Here is a 26,523-nt window from a genome sequence, read left to right as displayed (position 1 = left end):
TGGCTCTGTGCTGTATACTACGTGCCTCTGTGCTGTATACTACGTGGCTCTGTGCTGTATATTACGTGGCTCTGTGCTGTATACTACGTGGCTCTGTGCAATATACTATGTGACTGGGCAAGCTGGGCAATATACTACGTGGCTGGGCAATATACTATGTGGCTGGGCAATATACTACATGACTGGGCAATATACTACGTGGCTCTGTGCTGTATACTACATGGCTCTGTGCAATATACTATGTGACTGGGCAAGCTGGGCAATATACTACGTGGCTGGGCAATATACTATGTGGCTGGGCAATATACTACGTGACTGGGCAATATACTACGTGGCTCTGTGCTGTATACTACATGGCTCTGTGCAATATACTATGTGACTGGGCAATGTACTATGTGGCTGAGCAATATACTACGTGACTGGGCAATATACTACGTGGATGGGCAATATACTACGTGACTGGGCAATATACTACGTGGATGGGCAATATACTATGTGGCTGGGCAATATACTACGTGACTGGGCAATATGCTACGTGACTGGGCAATATACTATGTGACTGGGCAATGTACTATGTGGCTGAGCAACATAGTAACATAGTAACATAGTAACATAGTTAGTAAGGCCGAAAAAATACATTTGTCCATCCAGTTCAGCCTATATTCCATCATAATAAATAAATACCCAGATCTACGTCCTTCTACAGAACCTAATAATTGTATGATACAATATTGTTCTGCTCCAGGAAGACATCCAGGCCTCTCTTGAACCCCTCGACTGAGTTCGCCATCACCACCTCCTCAGGCAAGCAATTCCAGATTCTCACTGCCCTAACAGTAAAGAATCCTCTTCTATGTTGGTGGAAAAACCTTCTCTCCTCCAGACGCAAAGAATGCCCCCTTGTGCCCGTCACCTTCCTTGGTATAAACAGATCCTCAGCGAGATATTTGTATTGTCCCCTTGTATACTTATACATGGTTATTAGATCGCCCCTCAGTCGTCTTTTTTCTAGACTAAATAATCCTAATTTCGCTAATCTATCTGGGTATTGTAGTTCTCCCATCCCCTTTATTAATTTTGTTGCCCTCCTTTGTACTCTCTCTAGTTCCATTATATCCTTCCTGAGCACCGGTGCCCAAAACTGGACACAGTACTCCATGTGCGGTCTAACTAGGGATTTGTACAGAGGCAGTATAATGCTCTCATCATGTGTATCCAGACCTCTTTTAATGCACCCCATGATCCTGTTTGCCTTGGCAGCTGCTGCCTGGCACTGGCTGCTCCAGGTAAGTTTATCATTAACTAGGATCCCCAAGTCCTTCTCCCTGTCAGATTTACCCAGTGGTTTCCCGTTCAGTGTGTAATGGTGATATTGATTCCCTCTTCCCATGTGTATAACCTTACATTTATCATTGTTAAACCTCATCTGCCACCTTTCAGCCCAAGTTTCCAACTTATCCAGATCCATCTGTAGCAGAATACTATCTTCTCTTGTATTAACTGCTTTACATAGTTTTGTATCATCTGCAAATATCGATATTTTACTGTGTAAACCTTCTACCAGATCATTAATGAATATGTTGAAGAGAACAGGTCCCAATACTGACCCCTGCGGTACCCCACTGGTCACAGCGACCCAGTTAGAGACTATACCATTTATAACCACCCTCTGCTTTCTATCACTAAGCCAGTTACTAACCCATTTACACACATTTTCCCCCAGACCAAGCATTCTCATTTTGTGTACCAACCTCTTGTGCGGCACGGTATCAAACGCTTTGGAAAAATCGAGATATACCACGTCCAATGACTCACCGTGGTCCAGCCTATAGCTTACCTCTTCATAAAAACTGATTAGATTGGTTTGACAGGAGCGATTTCTCATAAACCCATGCTGATATGGAGTTAAACAGTTATTCTCATTGAGATAATCCAGAATAACATCCCTCAGAAACCCTTCAAATATTTTACCAACAATAGAGGTTAGACTTACTGGCCTATAATTTCCAGGTTCACTTTTAGAGCCCTTTTTGAATATTGGCACCACATTTGCTATGCGCCAGTCCTGCGGAACAGACCCTGTCGCTATAGAGTCACTAAAAATAAGAAATAATGGTTTATCTATTACATTACTTAGTTCTCTTAGTACTCGTGGGTGTATGCCATCCGGACCCGGAGATTTATCTATTTTAATCTTATTTAGCCGGTTTTGCACCTCTTCTTGGGTTAGATTGGTGACCCTTAATATAGGGTTTTCATTGTTTCTTGGGATTTCACCTAGCATTTCATTTTCCACCGTGAATACCGTGGAGAAGAAGGTGTTTAATATGTTAGCTTTTTCCTCGTCATCTACAACCATTCTTTCCTCACTATTTTTTAAGGGGCCTACATTTTCAGTTTTTATTCTTTTACTATTGATATAGTTGAAGAACAGTTTGGGATTAGTTTTACTCTCCTTAGCAATGTGCTTCTCTGTTTCCTTTTTGGCAGCTTTAATTAGTTTTTTAGATAAAGTATTTTTCTCCCTATAGTTTTTTAGAGCTTCAATGGTGCCATCCTGCTTTAGTAGTGCAAATGCTTTCTTTTTACTGTTAATTGCCTGTCTTACTTCTTTGTTTAGCCACATTGGGTTTTTCCTATTTTTAGTCCTTTTATTCCCACAAGGTATAAACCGCTTACACTGCCTATTTAGGATGTTCTTAAACATTTCCCATTTATTATCTGTATTCTCATTTCTGAGGATATTGTCCCAGTCTACCATATTAAGGGCATCTCTAAGCTGTTCAAACTTTGCCTTCCTAAAGTTCAATGTTTTTGTGACTCCCTGACAAGTCCCCCTAGTGAAAGACAGGTGAAACTGCACAATATTGTGGTCGCTATTTCCTAAATGCCCAACCACCTGCAGATTTGTTATTCTGTCAGGTCTATTAGATAGTATTAGGTCTAAAAGTGCTGCTCCTCTGGTTGGATTCTGCACCAATTGTGAAAGATAATTTTTCTTGGTTATTAGCAGAAACCTGTTGCCTTTATGGGTTTCACAGGTTTCTGTTTCCCAGTTAATATCCGGGTAGTTAAAGTCCCCCATAACCAGGACCTCATTATGGGTTGCAGCTTCATCTATCTGCTTTAGAAGTAGATTTTCCATGCTTTCTGTTATATTTGGGGGTTTGTAACAGACCCCAATGAGAATTTTGTTACCATTTTTCCCTCCATGAATTTCAACCCATATGGACTCGACATCCTCATTCCCTTCGCTAATATCCTCCCTTAAAGTGGACTTTAGACAAGACTTTACATAGAGACAAACCCCTCCTCCTCTCCGATTTTTACGATCCTTTCTAAACAGACTGTAACCCTGTAAGTTAACTGCCCAGTCATAGCTTTCATCTAACCATGTCTCGGTTATTCCCACTATGTCAAAGTTACCTGTAGATATTTCTGCTTCTAGTTCTTCCATCTTGTTTGTCAGGCTTCTGGCGTTTGCGAGCATGCAGTTTAGAGGATTTTGTTTTGTTCCAATCTCCTCACTGTGGATTGTTTTAGAAATGTTCTTACCTCCCTTCTGAGTATGTTTTCCTGGGTCGTCTTTGTTTGAGTCTAATGTTTTTCTTCCCGTCCCCTCTTCTTCTAGTTTAACGCCCTCCTGATGAGTGTAGCGAGTCTTCTGGCGAATGTGTGTTTCCCAGGTTTGTTGAGGTGTAGTCCGTCTCTGGCGAGGAGTCCATCATACCAGTAATTCACACCGTGGTCCAGGAATCCGAATCCTTGTTGTCTGCACCATCGTCTTAGCCAGTTGTTTGCATCAAGGATCCTGTTCCATCTCCTGGTGCCATGCCCGTCTACTGGAAGGATAGAAGAAAAAACTACCTGTGCATCCAGTTCCTTTACTTTCTTCCCCAACTCTTCAAAGTCCTTGCAGATTGTCGGTAGGTCCTTCCTTGCCGTGTCATTGGTGCCAACATGTATCAGAAGAAATGGGTGGACGTCCTTGGAGCTGAAGAGCTTTGGTATCCTATCGGTCACATCCTTGATCATCGCACCTGGAAGGCAGCATACTTCTCTTGCAGTTATGTCCGGTCTGCAGATGGCTGCTTCTGTGCCTCTCAGTAGTGAGTCTCCCACCACCACCACTCTTCGTTGCTTCTTGGCTGTACTTTTTGCTGTCACTTGTTGCTGTGTGCCCTTTTCTTTTTTGCTTGCTGGTATTGCTTCATTCTTAGGTGTGCCATCTTCATCCTCTACAAAGATTTGATATCGGTTCTTCAGTTGTGTGGTTGGTGATTTCTCCATGGTCTTCTTGCTTCTTTTGGTCACATGCTTCCACTCATCTGCTTTTGGAGGTTCTCTGACACTTTTTGCACCTTCTGTGACCAGTAGAGATGCTTCTGTTCTGTCTAGAAAGTCTTCATTCTCTTTGATGAGTTTCAAAGTTGCTATTCTTTCTTCCAGACCCCGCACCTTTTCTTCTAAAAGGGCCACTAGTCTACACTTCTGACAGGTGAAATTGGATTCTTCTTCTGGTCGATCTGTGAACATGTAGCACATGCTGCAGCTCACCATGTAGGTTGTCACATCTGCCATGTTGCTCCTAGATCCTGCTGACTTGCTGTGTGTTTTCCTCCTTGTGTAATCTACTCAGCCAAGCTCTCTTGCAATAATGTCCTACAGGCAAAAACCCTAAGGTTTGGTGATGCTTTCCAAGCAGCTGGTCCCGGCTGTACCCAACGATCTTCTAGCTTAGGGAGACTTCGCTTCTCCCAGAAGGCACCTGGAATATGCAAATTAGCCTCCTGAAGCTTGAATCCCTGGTTTGGTGATGCTTTCGAAGCAGCTGGTCCCGGCTGTACCCAACGATCTTCTAGCTTAGGGAGACTTCGCTTCTCCCAGAAGGCACCTGGAATATGCAAATTAGCCTCCTGAAGCTTGAATCCCTGGTTTAGGGATACTACGTGATATACTACGTGACTGGGCAATATGCTACGTGACTGGGCAATATACTACGTCACTGGGCAATATACTACGTGGCTGGGCAATATACTACGTGGCTGGGCAATATACTACGTGGCTGGGCAATATACTACGTGACTGGGCAATATACTACGTGGCTGGGCAATATACTACGTGGCTGGGCAATATACTACATGACTGGGCAATATACTACGTGGACATACATATTCTAGAATACCTGATGCGTTAGAATCGGGCCACCATCTAGTAAATATATAGTTATGCTTGTGGATGATATCTTCTCACATAATAGTGCAAAAAGTAATTAATATATTAATAGGTATATAAGCATTTTGGTTTTCTGACCAGGATCCTGAAACCTGTTCCCATTCCTGCAAATTACCATAGTGGTGCTGTTCTCTCTATTTTCTCCAAATGAAAATAGTAAAATGTAACAAATAAAATGTAAATGTAAAATGTAACAAATAAAAATTAACATTTTATATTTCCATGTACATATATGTCCGAGCTAATACAGTGTATAAATATATACTGTCATATAAGGTAAATACTGGAGGAAAAAAAAAAAAAAACAAACTAACAGATTTGGTGATGTTTCATTGCCATATTTAACCCCTTCATGACCCAGCCTATTTTGACCTTAAAGACCTTGCCGTTTTTTGCAATTCTGACCAGTGTCCCTTTATGAGGTAATAACTCAGGAACGCTTCAACGGATCCTAGCGGTTCTGAGATTGTTTTTTCGTGACATATTGGGCTTCATGTTAGTGGTAAATTTAGGTCAATAAATTCTGCGTTTATTTGTGATAAAAATGGAAATTTGGCGAAAATTTTGAAAATTTCGCAATTTTCACATTTTGAATTTTTATTCTGTTAAACCAGAGAGATATGTGACACAAAATAGTTAATAAATAACATTTCCCACATGTTTACTTTACATCAGCACAATTTTGGAAACAAAATTTTTTTTTGTTAGGAAGTTATAAGGGTTAAAATTTGACCAGCGATTTGTCATTTTTACAACGAAATTTACAAAACCATTTTTTTTAGGGACCACCTCACATTTGAAGTCAGTTTGAGGGGTCTATATGGCTGAAAATACCCAAAAGTGACACCATTCTAAAAACTGCACCCCTCAAGGTACTCAAAACCACATTCAAGAAGTTTATTAACCCTTCAGGTGCTTCACAGCAGCAGAAGCAACATGGAAGGAAAAAATGAACATTTAACTTTTTAGTCACAAAAATTATATTTTAGCAACAATTTTTTTATTTTCCCAATGGTAAAAGGAGAAACTGAACCACGAAAGTTGTTGTCCAATTTGTCCTGAGTACGCTGATACCTCATATGTGGGGGTAAACCACTGTTTGGGCGCAGGGCTTGGAAGGGAAGGAGCGCCATTTGACTTTTTGAATCAAAAATTGGCTCCACTCTTTAGCGGACACCATGTCACGTTTGGAGAGCCCCCGTGTGCCTAAAAATTGGAGCTCCCCCACAAGTGACCCCATTTTGGAAACTAGACGCCCCAAGGAACGTATCTAGATGCATAGTGAGCACTTTGAACCCCCAGGTGCTTCACAAATTAATCCGTAAAAATGAAAAAGTACTTTTTTTTCACAAAAAAATTCTTTTAGCCTCAATTTTTTCATTTTCACATGGGCAACAGGATAAAATGGATCCTAAAATGTGTTGGGCAATTTCTCCTGAGTACACCAATACCTCACATGTGGGGGTAAACCACTGTTTGGGCACATGGTAAGGCTCGGAAGGGAAGGAGCGCCATTTGACTTTTTGAATGAAAAATTATTTCCATCGTTAGCGGACACCATGTCGCGTTTGGAGAGCTCCTGTGTGCCTAAACATTGGCGCTCCCCCACAAGTGACCCCATTTTGGAAACTAGACCCCCCAAGGAACTTATTTAGATGCCTAGTGAGCACTTTAAACCCTCAGGTGCTTCACAAATTGATCTGTAAAAATGAAAAAGTACTTTTTTTTCACAAAAAAATTCTTTTCGCCTCAATTTTTTCATTTTCACATGGGCAGTAGGGTAAAATGGATCATAAAATTTGTTGGGCAATTTCTCCCGAGTACGTCGATACCTCATATGTGGGGGTAAACCACTGTTTGGGCACTCGGCAGGGCTCGGAAGGGAAGGCGCGCCATTTGACTTTTTGAATGGAAAATTAGCTCCAATCATTAGCGGACACCATGTCGCGTTTGGAGAGCCCCTGTGTGCCTAAACATTGGAGCTCCCCCACAAGTGACCCCATTTTGGAAACTAGACCCCCCAAGGAACTTATCTAGATGCATATTGAGCACTTTAAATCCCCAGGTGCTTCACAGAAGTTTATAACGCAGAGCCATGAAAAAAAAAAAAAAAATTATTTTCTCAAAAATGATCTTTTAGCCTGCAATTTTTTATTTTCCCAAGGGTAACAGGAGAAATTTGACCCCAAAAGTTGTTGTCCAGTTTCTCCTGAGTACGCTGATACCCCATATGTGGGGGTAAATCACTGTTTGGGCACATGCCGGGGCTCGGAAGTGAAGTAGTGACGTTTTGAAATGCAGACTTTGATGGAATGCTCTGTGGGCGTCACGTTGCGTTTGCAGAGCCCCTGATGTGGCTTAACAGTAGAAACCCCCCACAAGTGACCCCATTTTGGAAACTAGACCCCCAAAGGAACTTATCTAGATGTGTGGTGAGCACTTTGAACCCCCAAGTGCTTCATAGAAGTTTATAATGCAGAGCCGTGAAAATAATAAATACGTTTTCTTTCCTCAAAAATAATTATTTAGCCCAGAATTTTTTATTTTCCCAAGGGTTACAGAAGAAACTGGACCCCAAAAGTTGTTGTCCAGTTTCTCCTGAGTACGCTGATACCCCATATGTGGGGGTAAACCACTGTTTGGGCACATGCCGGGGCTTGGAATTGAAGTAGTGACGTTTTGAAATGCAGACTTTGATGGAATGCTCTGCGGGCGTCACGTTGCGTTTGCAGAGCCCCTGATGTGCCTAAACAGTAGAAACCCCCCACATGTGACCCCATTTTGGAAACTAGACCCCGAAAGGAACTTATCTAGATGTGTGGTGAGCACTTTGAACCCCCAAGTGCTTCATAGAAGTTTATAATGCAGAGCCGTGAAAATAATAAATACGTTTTCTTTCCTCAAAAATAATTATTTAGCCCAGAATTTTTTATTTTCCCAAGGGTTACAGGAGAAATTGGACCCCAAAAGTTGTTGTCCAGTTTCTCCTGAGTACGCTGATACCCCATGAGTGGGGGTAAACCACTGTTTGGGCACACGTCGGGGCTCAGAAGGGAAGTAGTGACTTTTGAAATGCAGACTTTGATGGAATGGTCTGCGGGTGTCACGTTGCGTTTGCAGAGCCCCTGGTGTGCCTAAACAGTAGAAACCCCCACAAGTGACCCCATTTTAGAAATTAGACCCCCCAAGGAACTTATCTAGATACGTGGTGAGCACTTTGAACCCCCAAGTGCTTCACAGACGTTTACAACGCAGAGCCGTGAAAATAAAAAATCATTTTTCTTTCCTCAAAAATTATGTTTTAGCAAGCATTTTTTTTGATTCACAAGGGTAACAGGAGAAATTGGACCCCAGTAATTGTTGCGCAGTTTGTCCTGAGTATGCTGGTACCCTATATGTGGGGGTAAACCACTGTTTGGGCACACGTCAGGGCTCGGAAGTGAGGGAGCACCATTTGACTTTTTGAATACGAGATTGGCTGGAATCAATGGTGGCGCCATGTTGCGTTTGGAGACCCCTGATGTGCCTAAACAGTGGTAACCCCTCAATTCTACCTCCAACACTAACCCCAACACACCCCTAACCCTAATCCCAACTGTAGCCATAACCCTAAACACAACCCTAACCGCAACACACCCCTAACCACAACCCTAACCCCAACACACCCCTAACCATAACCACAACCCTAATTCCAACCCTAACCCTAAGGCTATGTGCCCACGTTGCGGATTCGTGTGAGATATTTTCGCACCATTTTTGAAAAATCCGCGGGTAAAAGGCACTGCGTTTTACCTGCGGATTTTCCGCGGATTTCCAGTGTTTTTTGTGCGGATTTCACCTGCGGATTCCTATTGAGGAACAGGTGTAAAACGCTGCGGAATCCGCACAAAGAATTGACATGCTGCGGAAAATACAACGCAGCGTTTCCGCGTGGTATTTTCTGCACCATGGGCACAGCGGATTTGGTTTCCATATGTTTACATGGTACTGTAAACCTGATGGAACACTGCTGCGAATCCGCAGCCAAATCCGCACCGTGTGCACATAGCCTAATTCTAAAGGTATGTGCACACGCTGCGGAAAACGCTGCGGATCCGCAGCAGTTTCCCATGAGTTTACAGTTCAATGTAAACCTACGGGAAACAAAAATCGCTGTGCCCATGCTGCGGAAAAACTGCACGGAAACGCAGCGGTTTACATTCCGCAGCATGTCACTTCTTTGTGCGGATTCCGCAGCGGTTTTACAACTGCTCAAATAGAAAATCGCAATTGTAAAACCGCAGTGAAATGCGCAGAAAAACCGCGGTAAATCCGCCATAAATCCGCAGCGGTTTAGCACTGCGGATTTATCAAATCCGCAGCGGAAAAATCCGCAGAGGACCAGAATACGTGTGCACATACCGAAACCCTAACCCTAGCCCTAACCCTAACCCTACCCCTACCCCTAGCCCTAACCCTAACCCTAACCCTAGCCCTAACCCTACCCCTAACCCTACCCCTAACCCTACCCCTAACCCTACCCCTAACCCTACCCCTAACCCTATTCTAACATTAGTGGAAAAAAAAAAATTCTTTATTTTTTTATTGTCCCTACCTATGGGGGTGACAAAGGGGGGGGTCATTTATTATTTTTTTTATTTTGATCACTGAGATAGATTATATCTCAGTGATCAAAATGCACTTTGGAACGAATCTGCCGGCCGGCAGATTCGGCGGGCGCACTGCGCATGCGCCTGCCATTTTGGAAGATGGCGGCGCCCAGGGAGAAGACGGACGGGACCCCGGCTGGATCGGTAAGTATGATGGGGTGGGGGGGGACCACGGGGGGGGGATCGGAGCACGGGGGGGGGGATCGGAGTGCGGGAGGGGTGGAACGGAGCACGGGGGGGCTGGAATGGAGCACGGGGGGGTGGAACGGAGCACTGGGGGGGTGGATCGGAGTGCAGGGGGGGTGATTGGAGCACGGGGGGGTGATTGGAGCACGGGGGGAGCGGACAAGAGCACGGGGGGGAGCGGAGCACTGGACGGAGGGGAGCCGGAGCAGTGTACCGGCCAGATCGGAGGGCTGGGGGGGCGATCGGAGGGGTGGGGTGGGGGCACACTAGTATTTCCAGCCATGGCCGATGATATTTCAGCATCGGCCATGGCTGGATTGTAATATTTCACCCGTTATAATGGGTGAAATATTACAAATCGCTCTGATTGGCAGTTTCACTTTCAACAGCCAATCAGAGCGATCGTAGCCACGAGGGGGTGAAGCCACCCCCCCTGGGCTAAACTACCACTCCCCCTGTCCCTGCAGATCGGGTGAAATGGGAGTTAACCCTTTCACCCGATCTGCAGGGACGCGATCTTTCCATGACGCCGCATAGGCGTCATGGGTCGGAATGGCACCGACTTTCATGACGCCTACGTGGCGTCAAAGGTCGGGAAGGGGTTAAAAATGATTGCTCTTGGAAAGTTATGACTCTTGGAATAAGGGAGGGTATGCATACCACAGGCATTACTTCTTTATTTTTCAATCTAAATAGATGGTTAATGGCTTGCTTTTTGCATGACGAGTTGTAGTTTTGATTGACACCATTCATTTTACCAATAAATTGGTAACACGGTAAAATGGTGAAAAAAACCATAACTGAATTTTTCTTCCATTTTCCATTGATGGACCTGTGCATGTGCTTATACTTTGCATGTCAAGCTGTAGTCTTTATTAATACCGTATTGGTGCACGTACAATGTTTTTATCACTTTTTGTTACAGTTGATAAAAGAATTTATAAGCAAGGTTTCCTGGGAATCTACAGCTTTTGTGTTATGTATGTAAAGACAATAGCTGAATTTGATTGATTCTGATCCATTTAAAACTCTTTTGGTAGAAATCCAGTTCTTAGTAGAGAGATGGTTTTGTTGACCGTGGAACGCAGACACTGGGCTACCAAAACTGTAACCTGTCTCTGGAATTGCTTAGAATAGAGTAATTTATTGTAAGGTATCCGTGGATAAATGACATAAAAGAAAACAAAATATAACAGACATTTTTTTTAGATTAAAGGGAACCAGTCACGTACATACATACAGTCCGATCTGTGGAGAGAACAGTGCAGAGAAGGAGAGGTGGAGCAATCCTACTTGGTGATTGACAGCTATCTCTGCATGCACAGTCAAATAAGGGAGTCTGTCATTTACTAGTAGGACCACCGACTGGACACAGTTCACATGTTGTGTATTTGGTCAGTATTTTATATCAGCATTTGTAAGCCATAATCAGGAGTGGAACAATCAGAGGAAAAGTATAATAGAAATATGTGACGCCCGAGAGACCGGGGTACCCAGCACCGGACCAATGGGGTCTGTCTCTTGAGGGGGATGTCACGGGTGGCTTGACCCGGTGCTGTGGCCTCAGGCAATGCACAGTGTAAAGGGTATCGTGAGGGAACAGGCACTTACTTGATCAGCAGCAGGTTCTCCCAGCGGTGATGATCCCAATCCTGGATAGATGGCTATTGTCCAAATAAAAGACTGAGGCACTGAAACGTTTAACCAGTTTACTTTAACAAAAAAGGATTTACAACCAGTCCTGTCACCGGAGTCTGTATGGGAACTCTGAGTTACTTTGACACTGCCGGGGTCTTCGCCTCTTATTGTACGCAATATCTGTGTGGCCCTGCTGCTGTATGTGAACTGGCTGCTGGCCCAATCTGTCCCCTCCGGGTCCTGGTTCGACGGGCAACCCGAGTCCTTTTATCGGCTTACCCCCTCCGGGAGTACCGCTGAACTCTGTGTCTGTTGCTGCGTCCGACCCTAGTGAAGCTGATATCACCTCACGTTTTTCCGGTTGCTGTATTATATGTAATGAATACAGCCACGGATCCGGTATCCGTCTTTGCGCCTGTTCTGGGTAGTGATTAATGCTACCCGGTTCTCACAATGTCCTTTTTCTCTATCCCTCTTCTCCTCAGGCCGGTGATTTGGGCCTGGAAACCGTCATAGGGCTGTTAGAAATTCAGCTGTATGACCTCTCACTTTCAGCTCCTTAGCCCAACTGCCCAACTGCCAGTTCTTCTCTCAGACCAGAATGGATCAAGGGGAGTCTCTGGAGCTCCCCCTTCTGGCCGGAGGAGGTAGTGCAGTCTTGCTATTTTAGTATTTGTATTCAGTGTCAGTAACTATATTTGTGGCAAATACCTCTAGGGGTGCCACATTCCCCCTTAGTTAAGAACAGTACTCCGGGACTGTGGGACGATAACATTTTGAAATAACATATGTACAGAGTCTTAAAAATGAAAAGTTACAAAAACCACTCAAGGAAACAAAAATAGAGTTCTGTAAAAAGTCACTTCAAATAGCGTCCATTAATACAGTTCTATCCTTGAAGGTACTAGGAAAGGCACTGCACTTTGTGTCCAAGAATTTAGTTCCATTTTTCCAACGGAATTATCAATATAACGTCTAAAGAAAGTTCAAAAAGAGCAAAAAGCAAAGTTCAAAAAGCAGTCTTTCCGGAGCTTTGATTTAGTGCCTCCGGGCTGATAAAAAGTTCAAGAATATGCAAGAAGTTCATACAGACAAGTCTCTGTAGGTACTGGGCTTAAACGTTGCAGAATGATAACAATGACTACAGTTTTATAGTTGGTAATCTGCATACCTGGCCGGTAATTGACCCTGGGTACTACGCTGTGATCTACGTAACAGCGGTATCTCTCCATGTGGTGTACTACTGTCTACTGCGGATGTAGTATCTGCCCGCTCTGCTAAAGATAATTCCATGACTATGGAGTTGGCAAGTCCACCGTGAATGGGATCACTCTGATCAGGAATCTGTTCTTCCTGGCCTGGAATCTCCTGTAGTACAGGGTCAGCCTCTTCCTGTCTTGGGACTTCTGGTATTGGGTTCGGTGTTGGGTAAAAGGCCACCATGGGAACCACTACTGCACCATGATATGTTAGTAGGGTTTTGGGAAAGTCTCCTATACAGGTGTGATACATTTCCTCTTCTTTTTCCTTTACTGGTTGGACCTGCATGGGTTGAATAACTTCTGGTTCTGGCTGGACAACTTCTGTCTCTTTCAATGCTTCCGGACATAATTTAAGATTGTCTCTTGACACTAGTACAGATGATAAGCCCCCGTTTTTGCTAATGAGACACATTTTAGGATTATCCATTCTTGTTGGTAAAACTGTGTAGGGTACGGCTTCCCACTGATTGTCTAGTTTATTGGTTCGACGATTTCTCTTGAGCACTTGGTCACCCGGTCTTAATGGGGTCGCTAGAGCATTCTGGTTGAAAGTTCGCTCTTGTCTTTCTCTAGTTTGCTGAAGGCTTCTTTCCACACTCTCTTGCACTTGGCGATACTGCTTTTGCCGTATGATATCCCAATTGGAGTCTTGGACTTCTGCGTCTGGTTTCAGAATTCCCATTTCTAGATCGATTGGTAATTGGCCGGGTCTTGCACGCATAAGGTAAGCTGGGGTGCAATTGGTGAAACTCACCGGGACATGATTATACAGATCCACCAAGTCAGGCAATTTCTCTGGCCAATGATTCCTTTCTGCCTCAGGTAAAGTCTTTAGTAGTTCTATTACAATATGGTTCATCTTCTCGCATAAGCCGTTTGTTTGTGGATGATAGGCCGCCGTCCGGATCTTTTTGCAACCATACATATTACAGAATTCTCTGAAGATCTCTGATTCAAAGGCTGTACCTTGGTCGGTGAGAACCTGTTCCGGATATCCATGGGGTCTACAAAAGTACGTTTGGAACGCTTTGGCTGCTGTTCTTGCTGTCAGATCTTTTACGGGTACTACTACCAAGAAGCGTGAATAATGGTCCACGATGGTCAAGGCATAGACATAGCCGGACCGGCTTGGTGTCAACTTCACGTGGTCCATGGCTACAAGTTCAAGTGGTTGTTTGGTGATTATGGGCTGCAGTGGTGCTCTTTGGTTCTTTTGATCGTTTCTTCTGAGGTTGCACGGGCCACAATTTCTGCACCACTGTTCGATTGATTTTCTCATCCCGACCCAATAAAATCTTTCTCTTAGAAGTACTTCTAACTTTTTCCAACCGAAGTGACCAGCACCATTATGGTAAGCTTCGAGGACCATCTTGACATCTTGTTTAGGCACGATAATCTGCCAAACCAATTCATGTGTTTTCGGATTGGTGTACCTTCTACAGAGCTTCCCTTGATACAGGAACATTTTGCCTCTCTCTTTCCAGAGTTGATTCGTCTCTTCTGGGGCATCCTCATCGGGATATGCACTTTGCTCAGTTAACAGTTCCTTCACCAACTTCACAGCCGGATTGCTGTCTTGGGTGTCAGCCCATCTATGGTGTGCTAATGGATTAAAATTCACCTCTTGTTGTTTCTGATAGGTACTTGACTGATGATGTTTTGCCTTGGGATGATGGAAGGCTGGTAGTTCAATTTCTTCAAGCTCCCCCGTTTCTTCTTCTACATCTCTCAAGTGTGGCATCCGGGATAGGGCATCGGCATTTCCATTCTTGCGACCTGCTCGATACTTGATCTTGAAGTTGTAATTGGATAACCGGGCTATCCATCGCTGTTCTAACGCACCTAATTTGGCTGTGTCCAGGTGGGTCAACGGATTGTTGTCAGTATAGACAATAAATTCTGCAGCAGCCAGATAGTGTTTGAAATGTTCAGTCACAGCCCAAACTACTGCCAGTAGTTCCAATTTGAAGGAGCTATAATTTTCTGGATTTCTTTCAGTAGGCCGGAGCTTTCTACTTGCAAAGGCGATGACTTTCTCCCGACCTTCTTGCTTTTGTAACAGCACCGCTCCTAGTCCCACATTACTGGCATCGGTGTAGAGGATGAAAGGTTGATGGTAATCTGGGTATGCCAGAACCTCTTCACCGGTTAGTGCCTTCTTTAGTTGTTCAAAGGAGTCTTCCCTTTCGTCGTTCCACTGGAAAGGAGGGTTTCGGTTTGAAGGTTTCTTCGTCTGCCCTACCAAGGCGTCTTGCAAGGGTGCTGCCAACTTGGTAAATCCTTTTATAAATCTGCGATAGTAACCCACCAATCCCAGGAATTGCCTCACTTCCTTTGCGCTGGTAGGTCTCGGCCAATCCCTTATGGCGGTTATTTTCTCGGGATCCGGTGCTACTCCCTCCGAACTCACGATGTGTCCCAAGTACTGTACCTTTGGCTTGAGAAGGTGACATTTGGATGGCTTGATTTTCATGCCATACCTGGATAAGGCTTCGAACACTTCTGCCAGGTCTTTTAAGTTTTGTTCGTAAGTCTTTGAGTAGACGATCACATCATCTAGGTACAGGAGGACGGTCTCGAAGTTCTTGTGTCCGAGGCAGCATTCCATCAGCCGCTGGAAGGTACCGGATGCATTGCAGAGTCCGAACGGCATGCGATTAAATTCACTTAGACCCATTGGTGTGGTGAATGCCGTCTTTTCCTTATCTCTCTCAGCATCAGGGACTTGCCAATACCCGCTTGTTAAGTCTAAGGTGGAAAAATAATTAGCAGATTTCAAAGCGGTCAAGGACTCTTCTGTCCTAGGCAAGGGGTAGGCGTCTTTATGGGTGATGTTATTAATCTGCCGGTAGTCTACGCACATTCTCATGGTTCCGTCTTTTTTTTTTACAATCACTAGAGGGGCCGCCCAGGGGCTACAGCTGTCTCTTATTACCCTAGCCTGTTTCATCTCCCTCAGCATATCTTTTGCACATTGATATTGAGCGGGCGGTATGGGTCTATATCTTTCTTTTATTGGGGGATGATCACCGGTGGGGATTGTGTGTTCTACCCCTTCTATCCGTCCGAAGTCCAATGGGTGTTTACTGAAGACTTGTTCATATTCCGTCACTAGCCTATACACCCCTTGTTTTTGATGGGTAGGTGTTGAATTTATGCCCACGTGTAGCTGTTGGCACCAATCCTCCAATTCTCCATCTGAGCCGTTGACTTCCACCTGACAGGTTGGTTCTAAGGGCTCAATGGTTGTGATGGCATTGTTGTCAACAGTATATAGCTTTGCCACTGTAGCATACCTTGGCAAAGTGACCTCTTCCTCTCCACAGTTCAAAAGTCGTACCGGCACTCGTCCCCGGTGTACCTCGACTACCCCTCGTGCTGTGAGTATAGTGGGCCTGCTGTCGGTGTACACTGGTTCTATTAAGGCTTGATAATCACGTCCCTTAGTACCAATGGCTGCTCTACACCATACCAGCATTTCTGTTTTTGGTGGGATTACAATAGACGTTGGATCACTTACCCTCACACTGCCGATTTCTCCACCTGCAACTTCTACCTGTTGCCTTAACATCAATACTTTTTTTTCCCTCTGGAGAACTCTCTGCTGGTAGGATTGGGCAGTTTCAGCAATTTGCTGTAAGACAGAAATAACTTCGGCAAAGCAGTTCTCTAACACATTCATTCCTATCAATACAGTTGGTTCACAGTTCCACCGGTCAACATCAACAACAATTATACCCTGTTTCTTCAATTCTACTTTACCTATCTTTATGGTCATCTCCCTGAATCCTAGTTTCGGTACCAACTTACCATTACTGGCCCATATATCTAGTTCAACATCAGAGGGCCCTTTATCAATATCTGTATCAGCCCAGTACCTCTTATAAAGGATATACGGTATAGATGAAATCTGGGAACCTGTGTCCAGCAAAGCGTTGAGGGGAATTCCGTCCAGCATGATAGGGATAATGGGTCGTCCTCCGATGTACCTGTCGTGCCAGGGTGTTGGGCCTTAAAAGTTCATTCCTGCGAAGCGGCCCGCATTCCCAGGGGATTCCCGTTTAAATCACAATCTCGTGCAAAGTGGCCTGGCTGCTGGCAACGGCGGCAAATGGGCTGTCCATCCGGTTGGTAGCGGTCGCGGGGTCGTCCTCTCCATGTCGGGTATCTCCGGGGTCTCATCCATGGAACATCTTCTCTACGGTTTGCCAACTCCATCTTGGGTCCTCTCATCTCCTGCATGGTTTTAGCCATTGAAGCAACAACATCAGTTAAAGAGTCAAGCTTTTGTTGAAGAACCTCATTAGTACTGGGCCCCAGGGGCTTAGCAATGGCCCCGGACATAGCTGATGTCACTGGCACTCCCTGTTGTTGAGGAGCCTCTGCCATGGGTTGCGCAGGCTCCTGATCCCGAGGTGCCTCTGCCAGCTGGAGACGTATAGCGCTCTCCTTTAATTGGGCAAATGTCAATTCAGGGTTCTTAAAAACAAGCATGCTCACATGCCCCCGGTGAGAAGGGGTGTAGAGTCCCTAAATAAATTGATCTCTTAGCAGTTTATCCGCTCCGGTGTTAAAAATGGGTTCAGCCAGTGTAAGTGATTTAAGGGCTTCCTGCAGGTTTAAGGCAAAGTCTCTCACGCCTTCATTAACTTTTTGTTTGCAATTAAAGAATCGTACTTTAGCTTTGCTGCTGGCAGTGGTTTCAAATGTAGCTCTTAATCCAGCAAATATGCGTTCAACAGTGCCTTTTAGATCAGCTGCCCATGCTGTGACTTCTCGCTTAGCATGGCCACTTAACTGCATCATCAGGAGACTAACACGCTGAACTTCACCCACGGGGAACATGTCAAAATGGGCTAGCATCTTTTCTCTGAAATCGTCAAGGGTATTAGGCTCACCTTCATACATTGGAAGCCACGGGCCACCCGGGGTATATGGCATCAGCACCGGCATGATGGGAGCCACTCCTTGCACCGCTGCGCTACCGGACTCTCTATCGACACTCTGTCTTTCAGCTGCATTAGCGTCGCCGGGTGCTGCGGCGTCTCCGTGCTGCGACATACTGTGCCCCCTTAGTTAATCCGGACCCTTCCGGTCCTCCGCTTCCGTCGGGATAGTGTAGATTCGTTCTGCTGTGCAGCAGGATTGGTTTTCCTCTTGCTCTGACGTCAGAGCGCTCAGCTTGGTGCCGCCCACAATGACACGCCCCCTGCTGCTCCCACCCGCCGCGCGCTCTGTAATGGCGGATTCTGAAGTTTTTCAGTCAGACTGGGGCTCAGGTAATGGCGTAGCTCAATTAACAGTCTCGTGCCTAACGGTTATGAGGTGATGGCGGCCATCTTTACTCCATTATAACTAATGGGGAAAAGTCACTTTCAATAGTTTTTAATGGGAAATGGAATTTTCTTTAATAAAGTCAATTTTCACGATTTTTCATCCAAGTTTTCAAAGTTTTGGGCTCCAATCACGGCACACAATACCCGGTATATGGGCTGGCTCTATCCTGTTCGTGACGCCAATTGTGACGCCCGAGAGACCGGGGTACCCAGCACCGGACCAATGGGGTCTGTCTCTTGAGGGGGATGTCACGGGTGGCTTGACCCGGTGCTGTGGCCTCAGACAATGCACAGTGTAAAGGGTATCGTGAGGCAACAGGCACTTACTTGATCAGCAGCAGGTTCTCCCAGCGGTGATGATCCCAATCCTGGATAGATGGCTATTGTCCAAATGAAAGACTGAGGCACTGAAACGTTTAACCAGTTTACTTTAACAAAAAAGGATTTACAACCAGTCCTGTCACCGGAGTCTGTATGGGAACTCTGAGTTACTTTGACCCTGCCGGGGTCTTCGCCTCTTATTGTACGCAATATCTGTGTGGCCCTGCTGCTGTATGTGAACTGGCTGCCGGCCCAATCTGTCCCCTCCGGGTCCTGGTTCGACGGGCAACCCGAGTCCTTTTATCGGCTTACCCCCTCCGGGAGTACCGCTGAACTCTGTGTCTGTTGCTGCGTCCGACCCTAGTGAAGCTGATATCACCTCACGTTTTTCCGGTTGCTGTATTATATGTAATGAATACAGCCACGGATCCGGTATCCGTCTTTGCGCCTGTTCTGGGTAGTGATTAATGCTACCCGGTTCTCACAATGTCCCTTTTCTCTGTCCCTCTTCTCCTCAGGCTGGTGATTTGGGCCTGGAAACCATCATAGGGCTGTTAGAAATTCAGCTGTATGACCTCTCACTTTCAGCTCCTTAGCCCAACTGCCCAACTGCCAGTTCTTCTCTCAGACCAGAATGGATCAAGGGGAGTCTCTGGGGCTCCCCCTTCTGGCCGGAGGAGGTAGTGCAGTCTTGCTATTTTAGTATTTGTATTCAGTGTCAGTAACTATATTTGTGGCAAATACCTCTAGGGGTGCCACAAATACGTCACAACTTCTGTATTTTCACCCACTCCTGGTTTTGGCCTATGAATACATATGTAAAATACTGATGAACTACTGAACGTGTGAATGTGGCCTTATTGAGAAATTTAACACAAACGTCTAGAAATCTGATCATCTTCTCTTGTCTTTTAACATCCGTCCTGCAGATCAGAAACCATTTTCAACTTTAAAATAAAATCTGTAACATATCTCCATGCATGTTAATTTTTCTTTAATTATAGGATTCTTCATATAACATTGTCCAGAAGAAACTGAGCATGAATACAGACCTAGGGGTTGTTTCAACTGTGTTTTCACTCTCTAACAAACCCATGCTTGGTGCTTGGACTATACAAGCAAATTGTAATGTAAGTAATTTATGCCACAAAGTGCAATAAATGTTTCCGGAACCCTAAGTAATTATTCATATTCTCATATGTTGGTAATATTGCAGTTTTCCCTGAATTACAGTACTTTAAACTAAGGTCAATATCTCTCTCTCTCTCTCTCTCTCTCTCTCTCTCTCTCTATATATATATATATATATAGTAAAGTAGTAAGTTAAAAAAATACTTTAGTCCATCTAGGTCAACCTATTTCCCTGCAGTGCTGGTCCAAAGAAAAACTAAAAACTCCCCATGAGGCAAAAAAATGTTGGTGAGAAAAAAAATATAGCAGAACCAGGTTGGGGTTCCAGCTGTTAAGAACAACACTGAAGCTCTTTTTATAACTATTTAGAGATGAGTGAGCACTAAAATGCTCAGATGCTCGTTACTTGAACCAAGCAATTCCTGATGTTCGAATGCTTATTTCAAGTAACAAGTATAATGGACGTCAATGGGAAATCCAAACATTTTTCTGACAGACCCTACAAAGAGGTCTTTGGGGGCAGAGAAAATCTTGAAATAGAAGTGCTAAATGGAAGGAGAACAGGATCGGGAAGACCCTTGGAAGCATGTCTGACTCCCAGATCGCTGCTGAGAACAATGGTGTCACATTTTTATTCCACTTTAAGGACTGTCAAAAAGAAAACATTCAAAATCGACAAAAAGTTTGAGTTTACAAGAAATGAAATGTTAAGAAACATTATTTCCTATATAATGACTTTAATATAAGGAAAAATGTAATTGTTTTGTAAAAAAAATGGAAATTTCAGTATAATTTATGAAGGAAGTAAGAACTACCAAAAATGTGTTGTAAGAGGGACTCAAATACACCCTGTATTAGACATAAAGGAGGGCCTCATACACATTGTGTTCAAATTCTGTAGTGGTACTCCTAGACTCATAAAGGTTATGCAAAGCATTCTAAAAATTACAAGCATTGTCCTCCATATACACTTGATGGCACCAACTGTAGAACCTTATTCAAATATTGTGAGCCAAGTATAGTTGTGGTCCTCCTAAATGCCTAAAAGTTATGCAGAGTGCAAAGCCTTCCAAAAATTACAAGCAGCGTCATCTATACACCCTTGAAAGCAACAACTGGGTGGCCTTATTAAAATATTAAGAAAATTTCTCATAAACCAATTTCTATAGTATATATGACAATAGTCTATTTTTTACCATAAATATTTTGTGAACTGTACCAGGTCAAGTTGTTTTGAAAAATTTTAGTCCACCGTAGTTTTACACAAAGCACGTTAAACTGTGTTTTTTAGAGTATATTATACCAGCGAAATGCAACAAAAACTGCGTTACAGGGTATGGATGAATCATTGAAAACAAACATTTTTTTTAAATTTTTTTTATTTTTATATAACACTGAATTGTAACAACGAGCACATAAAACTGTGTGGATCAGCAACTGAATCCAGACAAATTTCTTACTGCTTTTTGTTTGAACAATTATTGAGGGTTAGATACAACCGCAAAGCAGCCAAGAAGACGTAATACTCTATGAATTAATAATACAAAACCAATACATTTTTTAACAATTTTTTTTTAGGCTTAAACAACCGCAATGTACCCCAGAGAAAGTAATAGTATAAGGATGAGTAATTGAATTCAGACAAATTTTGAGACTCCTTTTTGGAGGGTTATATAGCAGCGAAATTTACCCCAGAGCACTCTATGCTGAATCCATAAATAATTTTCAGGCCCCCGGGAGAGACAGCAGCCGGAGGAGTTGTTGAGGCAGCGACAGAGGATGTTTTCAGGGAAACCAGGGTACACTTGCCTCGCATAACACAAGGTTGAGACCCAGGATCAGACCCCCCTGCGACAACCCCCCTTCCGCGTCCCTGAGTCTGTATGAGAAGGGATGCGACAAGAGATACAAGAGATGTTGTGTTTAGGGAACATTGAAGAGTCAGATAGTCCCTGGGCATCTCCCGTAGTGTTAGTGCCCAAGAAGGATGGGACTACTCGGTTTTGTGTAGACTATCGTAAGCTCAATGAGAAAACAGTGACGAATGCGTATCCCATGCCGCGTGTAGATGAGTTGTTAGACCGGCTGGCGGGGGCAAAGTATTTAACCATCATCGATCTATGCAAAGGCTACTGGCAGATTCCCCTTAGTCCTGACGCTATTCCCAAGTCAGCATTTGTTACCCCGTTTGGCTTTTTTCAGTTTCAAGTTATGCCATTCAGGATGAAGAATGCCCCGGCAACCTTCCAGAGGCTGGCTGACCGGCTTCTGGATGGTCTCCAGGACTATGCTTGTGCCTACCTGGACGACATCACCATCTACAGCGCGACATGGGAAGAGCATCTAAGTCACATAGAGACAGTATTGGACAGGATCCACAAGGCCGGAATCACCCTGAACCCAAACAAGTGTCACGTGGGCAAAGCAGAGGTTCAGTATTTAGGGCATTGGGTGGGAAACAGAGACCAGAACCAGCCAAGATTGAGGCCATAGCCAAATGGCCCACCCCACGCACTAAAACCCAGGTTATGGCATTTCTAGGGACAGTGGGGTATTACAGGAAATTTGTTCCCAATTACAGCAGCGTAGCCAAGCCCTTCACTGATCTGACCTGTAAGAACCAACCCCGCCAGGTAACCTGGACCCCAGAGTGTGAGGAAGCCTTCTGCCAACTAAAGGACACCCTCACCAATGCCCCTGTATTGGCCGCACCCGATCCAGCTAAACGTTTCCTGGTTCCCACAGATGCTTCTATGTTTGGATTGGGGGCAGTACTGAGCTAAGTTGGGCCGGACGGCCAAGAACACCCGGTAGCTTACCTGAGTGGGAAACTACTGCCCCGTGAAGTAAGCTATGCAGCCATCAGGAAGGAGTGCCTGGCATTAGTATGGGCACTCAAAAAGTTGCAACCATATTTGTATGGACGACAGTTTTCCCTCCTAACGGACCATAATCCCCTAGACTGGCTTAATCAGGTCTCCGGAGACAACGCCAAATTGCTGTGGTGGAGTTTAGCCCTACAACCTCTGGACTTCACCATCCACTACAGACCCGGCAAACAAAACGGTAACGCCCATGGACTAAGTCGACAAACGGAACTTGTACCAACCCTATAAACTTCGGTCATCCCCAAACCGATGCGTTAAGGATCAGACTGTGTATGCCGATCGCGTCGCTGAAAAGGGGAGCCGTGTTACGTGTTACGGAACCACTCAGCATTCAGAATATGTTGTGCAGTTATATGCATGTGTAATAGGTTCCATGTGAGATGCATCAGCCCACAGGCTGCGCCTCTGGGCAGAGGGGACAAGATATCCCCCTTCTGTCCTCCCCCACCTTTGTAATTCCCACGGTAAATATCGGCAGGCTCCGGCCCCCTGCGGCTATTGTAATGTATGTCTGGCCTGCCCTCTGTATATGTGTGATATATTCTGTGTCCTGTGAATAAAGTGTTGTCAGACTGGAAATGTCTGGAGAAGCAGTGATATTTTATATGCTCCCAGGTAACCAAGGAATTCCAGACAGCGTCCTTCATTCAGACTCCAGCCAAAGCAGAGTGGACCTCCTGAAACACAGGGTGGTACTGAAAGAGGTACCGCAGCTTGGTAGACCCCGTTACAGACCCCTTTAAATTTGTCACTCTTTACTTCATTGCAGCCATTTGGTAAATTAAAAAAGTTCATTTTTTCTCATTAATAAGCACTCTGCACTCCATCTTGGCTAAACCCCCCCCCCCCCCCCTCAGAAACATAGACATTTTTGCAAATTTATTAAAAAAGAAAAAATGAAATATTGCATGGTCATAAGTATTCAGACCCTTTGCTCTGTATGGAGTAGAAGCAGCCTTTTGAGCTAGTACAGCCATGAGTCTTCTTGGGAATGATGCAACAAGTTTTTCACACCTGGATTTGGAGATCCTCTGCCATTCTTCCTTGCAGATCCTCTCCAGTTCCGTCAGTTTGGATGGTGAACGTTGGTGGACAGCCATTTTCAGGTCTCTCCAGAGATGCTCAATTGGGTTTAGGTCAGGGATCTGGCTGGGCCAGTCAAGAATGGTCACATACTTGTTCTAAAGCCACTTGTTTGTTATTCAGCTGTGTGCTTAGGATCATTGTCTTGTTGGAAGGTGAACCTTCGGCCAAGTCTGAGGTCTAGAGCACTCTAGAAGAGGTTTTCATCCAGGATATCACTATACTTGGCTGCATTCATGTTTCCTTCAATGGCAACCAGTCTTCCTGTCCCTGCATCTGAAAAACACCCGGATAGCATGATGCTGCCATCACCATGTTTCACTGTTGGGATTGTATTGGGCAGGTAATGAGCAGTGCCTGGTTTTCTCCACACATACCACTTAGAATTATCATGAAAATGGTCTATCTTCATCTCATCAGACCAGTGAATCTTATTTTTCATAGTCTGGGAGTCCTTCATGTGTATTTTAGCAAACTCTATGCAGGCTTTCATGTGTCTTGCACTGAGGAGAGGCTTCAGTCGGGCCACTCTGCCATAAAGGCCCGACTAGTGGAGGGCTGTAGTGATTGTTGACTTTGTGGAACTTTCTCCGATCTCCCTGCTGCACCTCTGGAGCTCAGCCACAGTGATCTTGGGGTTCTTCTTTGCCTCTCTCATTAAGGCTCTTCTCTCACGATTGCTCAGTTCGGCTGGACAGCCATGTCTAGGAAGACTTCTGGTGGTCCCAAACTTCTTCCATTTAAGGATTATGGAGGCCACTGTGCTCTTAGGAACCTTGAGTACTGCAGAAATTCTGTTGTGACCTTGGCCAGATCTGTGCCTTGCCATAATTCTGTCTCTGAGCTCCTTGGCCAGTTCCTTTGACCACATGATTTTCATTTGGTCTGACATGCACTGTGAGCTGTGAAGTCTTATATAGACAGGTGTGTGCCATTCCAAATCAGTCCTATCAGTTTAATTAAACAGCTGACCTCCAATGAAGGAGTAAAACCATCTCAAGGAGGATCACAAGGAAATGGACAGCATGTGACATAAATATGAGTGTCTGAGCAAAGGGTCTGAATACTTATGACTATGACCATGATTCATTTGCAAAGATTTCTACATTTCTGTTTTTTTCAATCAAGATTGGGTCCAATTTATATTGTTTTCTTATGTTTTACTACTTTTGCACACGAAAACTACTTTTTAACAAAAACTTTTTAAGTTTTCTAAATTCAGACCTATATGAGAGCTTGTTTTTTCTATAGGTTTTATTGGTACCATCTTGGGATACATACATTTTTTCATTTTTTGAGAGGCAACATGAACAGAAACAACCATTTTGGCAGAGTTTTTAATATTTTTTTTACGGCATTTAGTGCCTTGCAAAAGTATTCGTCCCCCTGGAACGTCATTGAAGGTCCTTCACTCACTGCATTCTTAGGAATGGAGGCAGACGCTTGCAGAGCAGAGAGCCAGGGTCCGTCGGAGGGGTGAGTATATCCATATATTTTATTTTTATTCTTTATTTTTTACATGAATATAGATCCCAGGGCCTGAAGGAGAAGATGACTGGGCGTATAAGATGACCCCCGTCTTATACGGCGGGTATATCCCAAATTCCATATTTTATATGGAAAAGTTGGGGGTCGTCTTATACGCCCAGTCGTTTTATACACCAGAAAATACGGTACATTTAAAAAATTATGTGTGTTCCTCCCTATTTTATGAAACCAGCAGAGGTAGAAGCAGACAACTGTGAGCTAATAATATAAGGCTGGGAGGGTCTGTTGTAATTGAGCCCTTCCCAGCTTAAAAACACCAGGCCTTTGCCTCCCCAGACGTGGAGCATCACATGAGATTTACCAAGTCAGGCGCTTCGACTTGGCTCTTCTCGTTTGCCCTGGTGCATTGGCAATCGAGGTAATGAATTGTCCAAAAACACAGCTAACATCAAGCCCTGGTGTTAGTAATGGAGAGGTGTCTGTCAGTCTCCCCTATTACTAACCCAGTACTAAAAACTAAAAACATAAAAAAGAGTTCATTTTAGAAAACACTCCCCAAATTTTTCCCTGGTTCACCAATTTATTTTAAAACAAAAAATAAAACCCATGTTCAACATACTGCAAGGAATCTGACGTAGACCACAAATGGAAAACAGACAAATGAAAGAAATAGAAAGAAAACACTGTCCCTCGTTCACCAATTTATTATTAAAAAAAGGCCTGTCACAGGTCAGACGTAGTCCAGTGCTTCCCACGACATTCCCCAATTCTGTCATACCAAGCCTATGGAGCCTCGTTCGATGTTCAAAGAACTCCCTGAAGATCTGAAAAAAAGAATTGTTCCTCTACATAAAGATCGCCTAGGCTATAAGAAGATTGACAACACCTTGAAACTGAGCTGCAATATGGTGCCCAAAACCATACAGTGTTTTAACAAGACAGATTCCACTCAGAACTGACCTCACCATGGTCGTCCTAAGAAGTTAAGTGCACGTGCTCAGTGTCATATACAGAGAGATTGTCTTTTCAAAATAGACGCATGAGTGCTGCTAGCATTGCTGCAGTAGCTAAAGGGGTGAGGGGTGAGTCAGCGCTCAGGCCATATGCCGCACACTGCATCAAATTGGTCTGCATAGCTGTTATTGCTGAAGGAAACCTTTTTTCACAGATGATGCACAAGAAAGCCTGCAGCACTTTGCTGAACACAAGCATACTAAAAACATGGATTACTGGAACCATGTCCTGTTGTCTGTTGAGACCAAGACCAAAAGAAGCGTACAAAGACAAGTGTGTCTTGCCTACAGTC

The 26,523-nt window shown here is 44.3% G+C and overlaps 1 protein-coding gene across 1 annotated transcript in view; it reads left to right on the top strand.

Moving 5' to 3' along the window:
* Window positions 1–26,523, top strand: part of LOC138637692 (CD109 antigen-like) — a 157,300-nt gene that overhangs the window by 12,860 nt on the left and 117,917 nt on the right. Inside the window, exon 5 of the mRNA XM_069726554.1 lies at window positions 19,632–19,757. Within this exon, the coding sequence (XP_069582655.1) occupies window positions 19,632–19,757 (126 nt within the window). The remainder of the gene's footprint in view (window positions 1–19,631; window positions 19,758–26,523) is intronic.

This window comes from Ranitomeya imitator, chromosome 5 (assembly GCF_032444005.1).
Source record: "Ranitomeya imitator isolate aRanImi1 chromosome 5, aRanImi1.pri, whole genome shotgun sequence".
Classification (NCBI taxonomy): Eukaryota; Metazoa; Chordata; class Amphibia; order Anura; family Dendrobatidae; genus Ranitomeya; species Ranitomeya imitator.
Note: the sequence above shows the minus strand (reverse complement) of the source record. Positions and strands in the feature narration are given on the sequence as shown.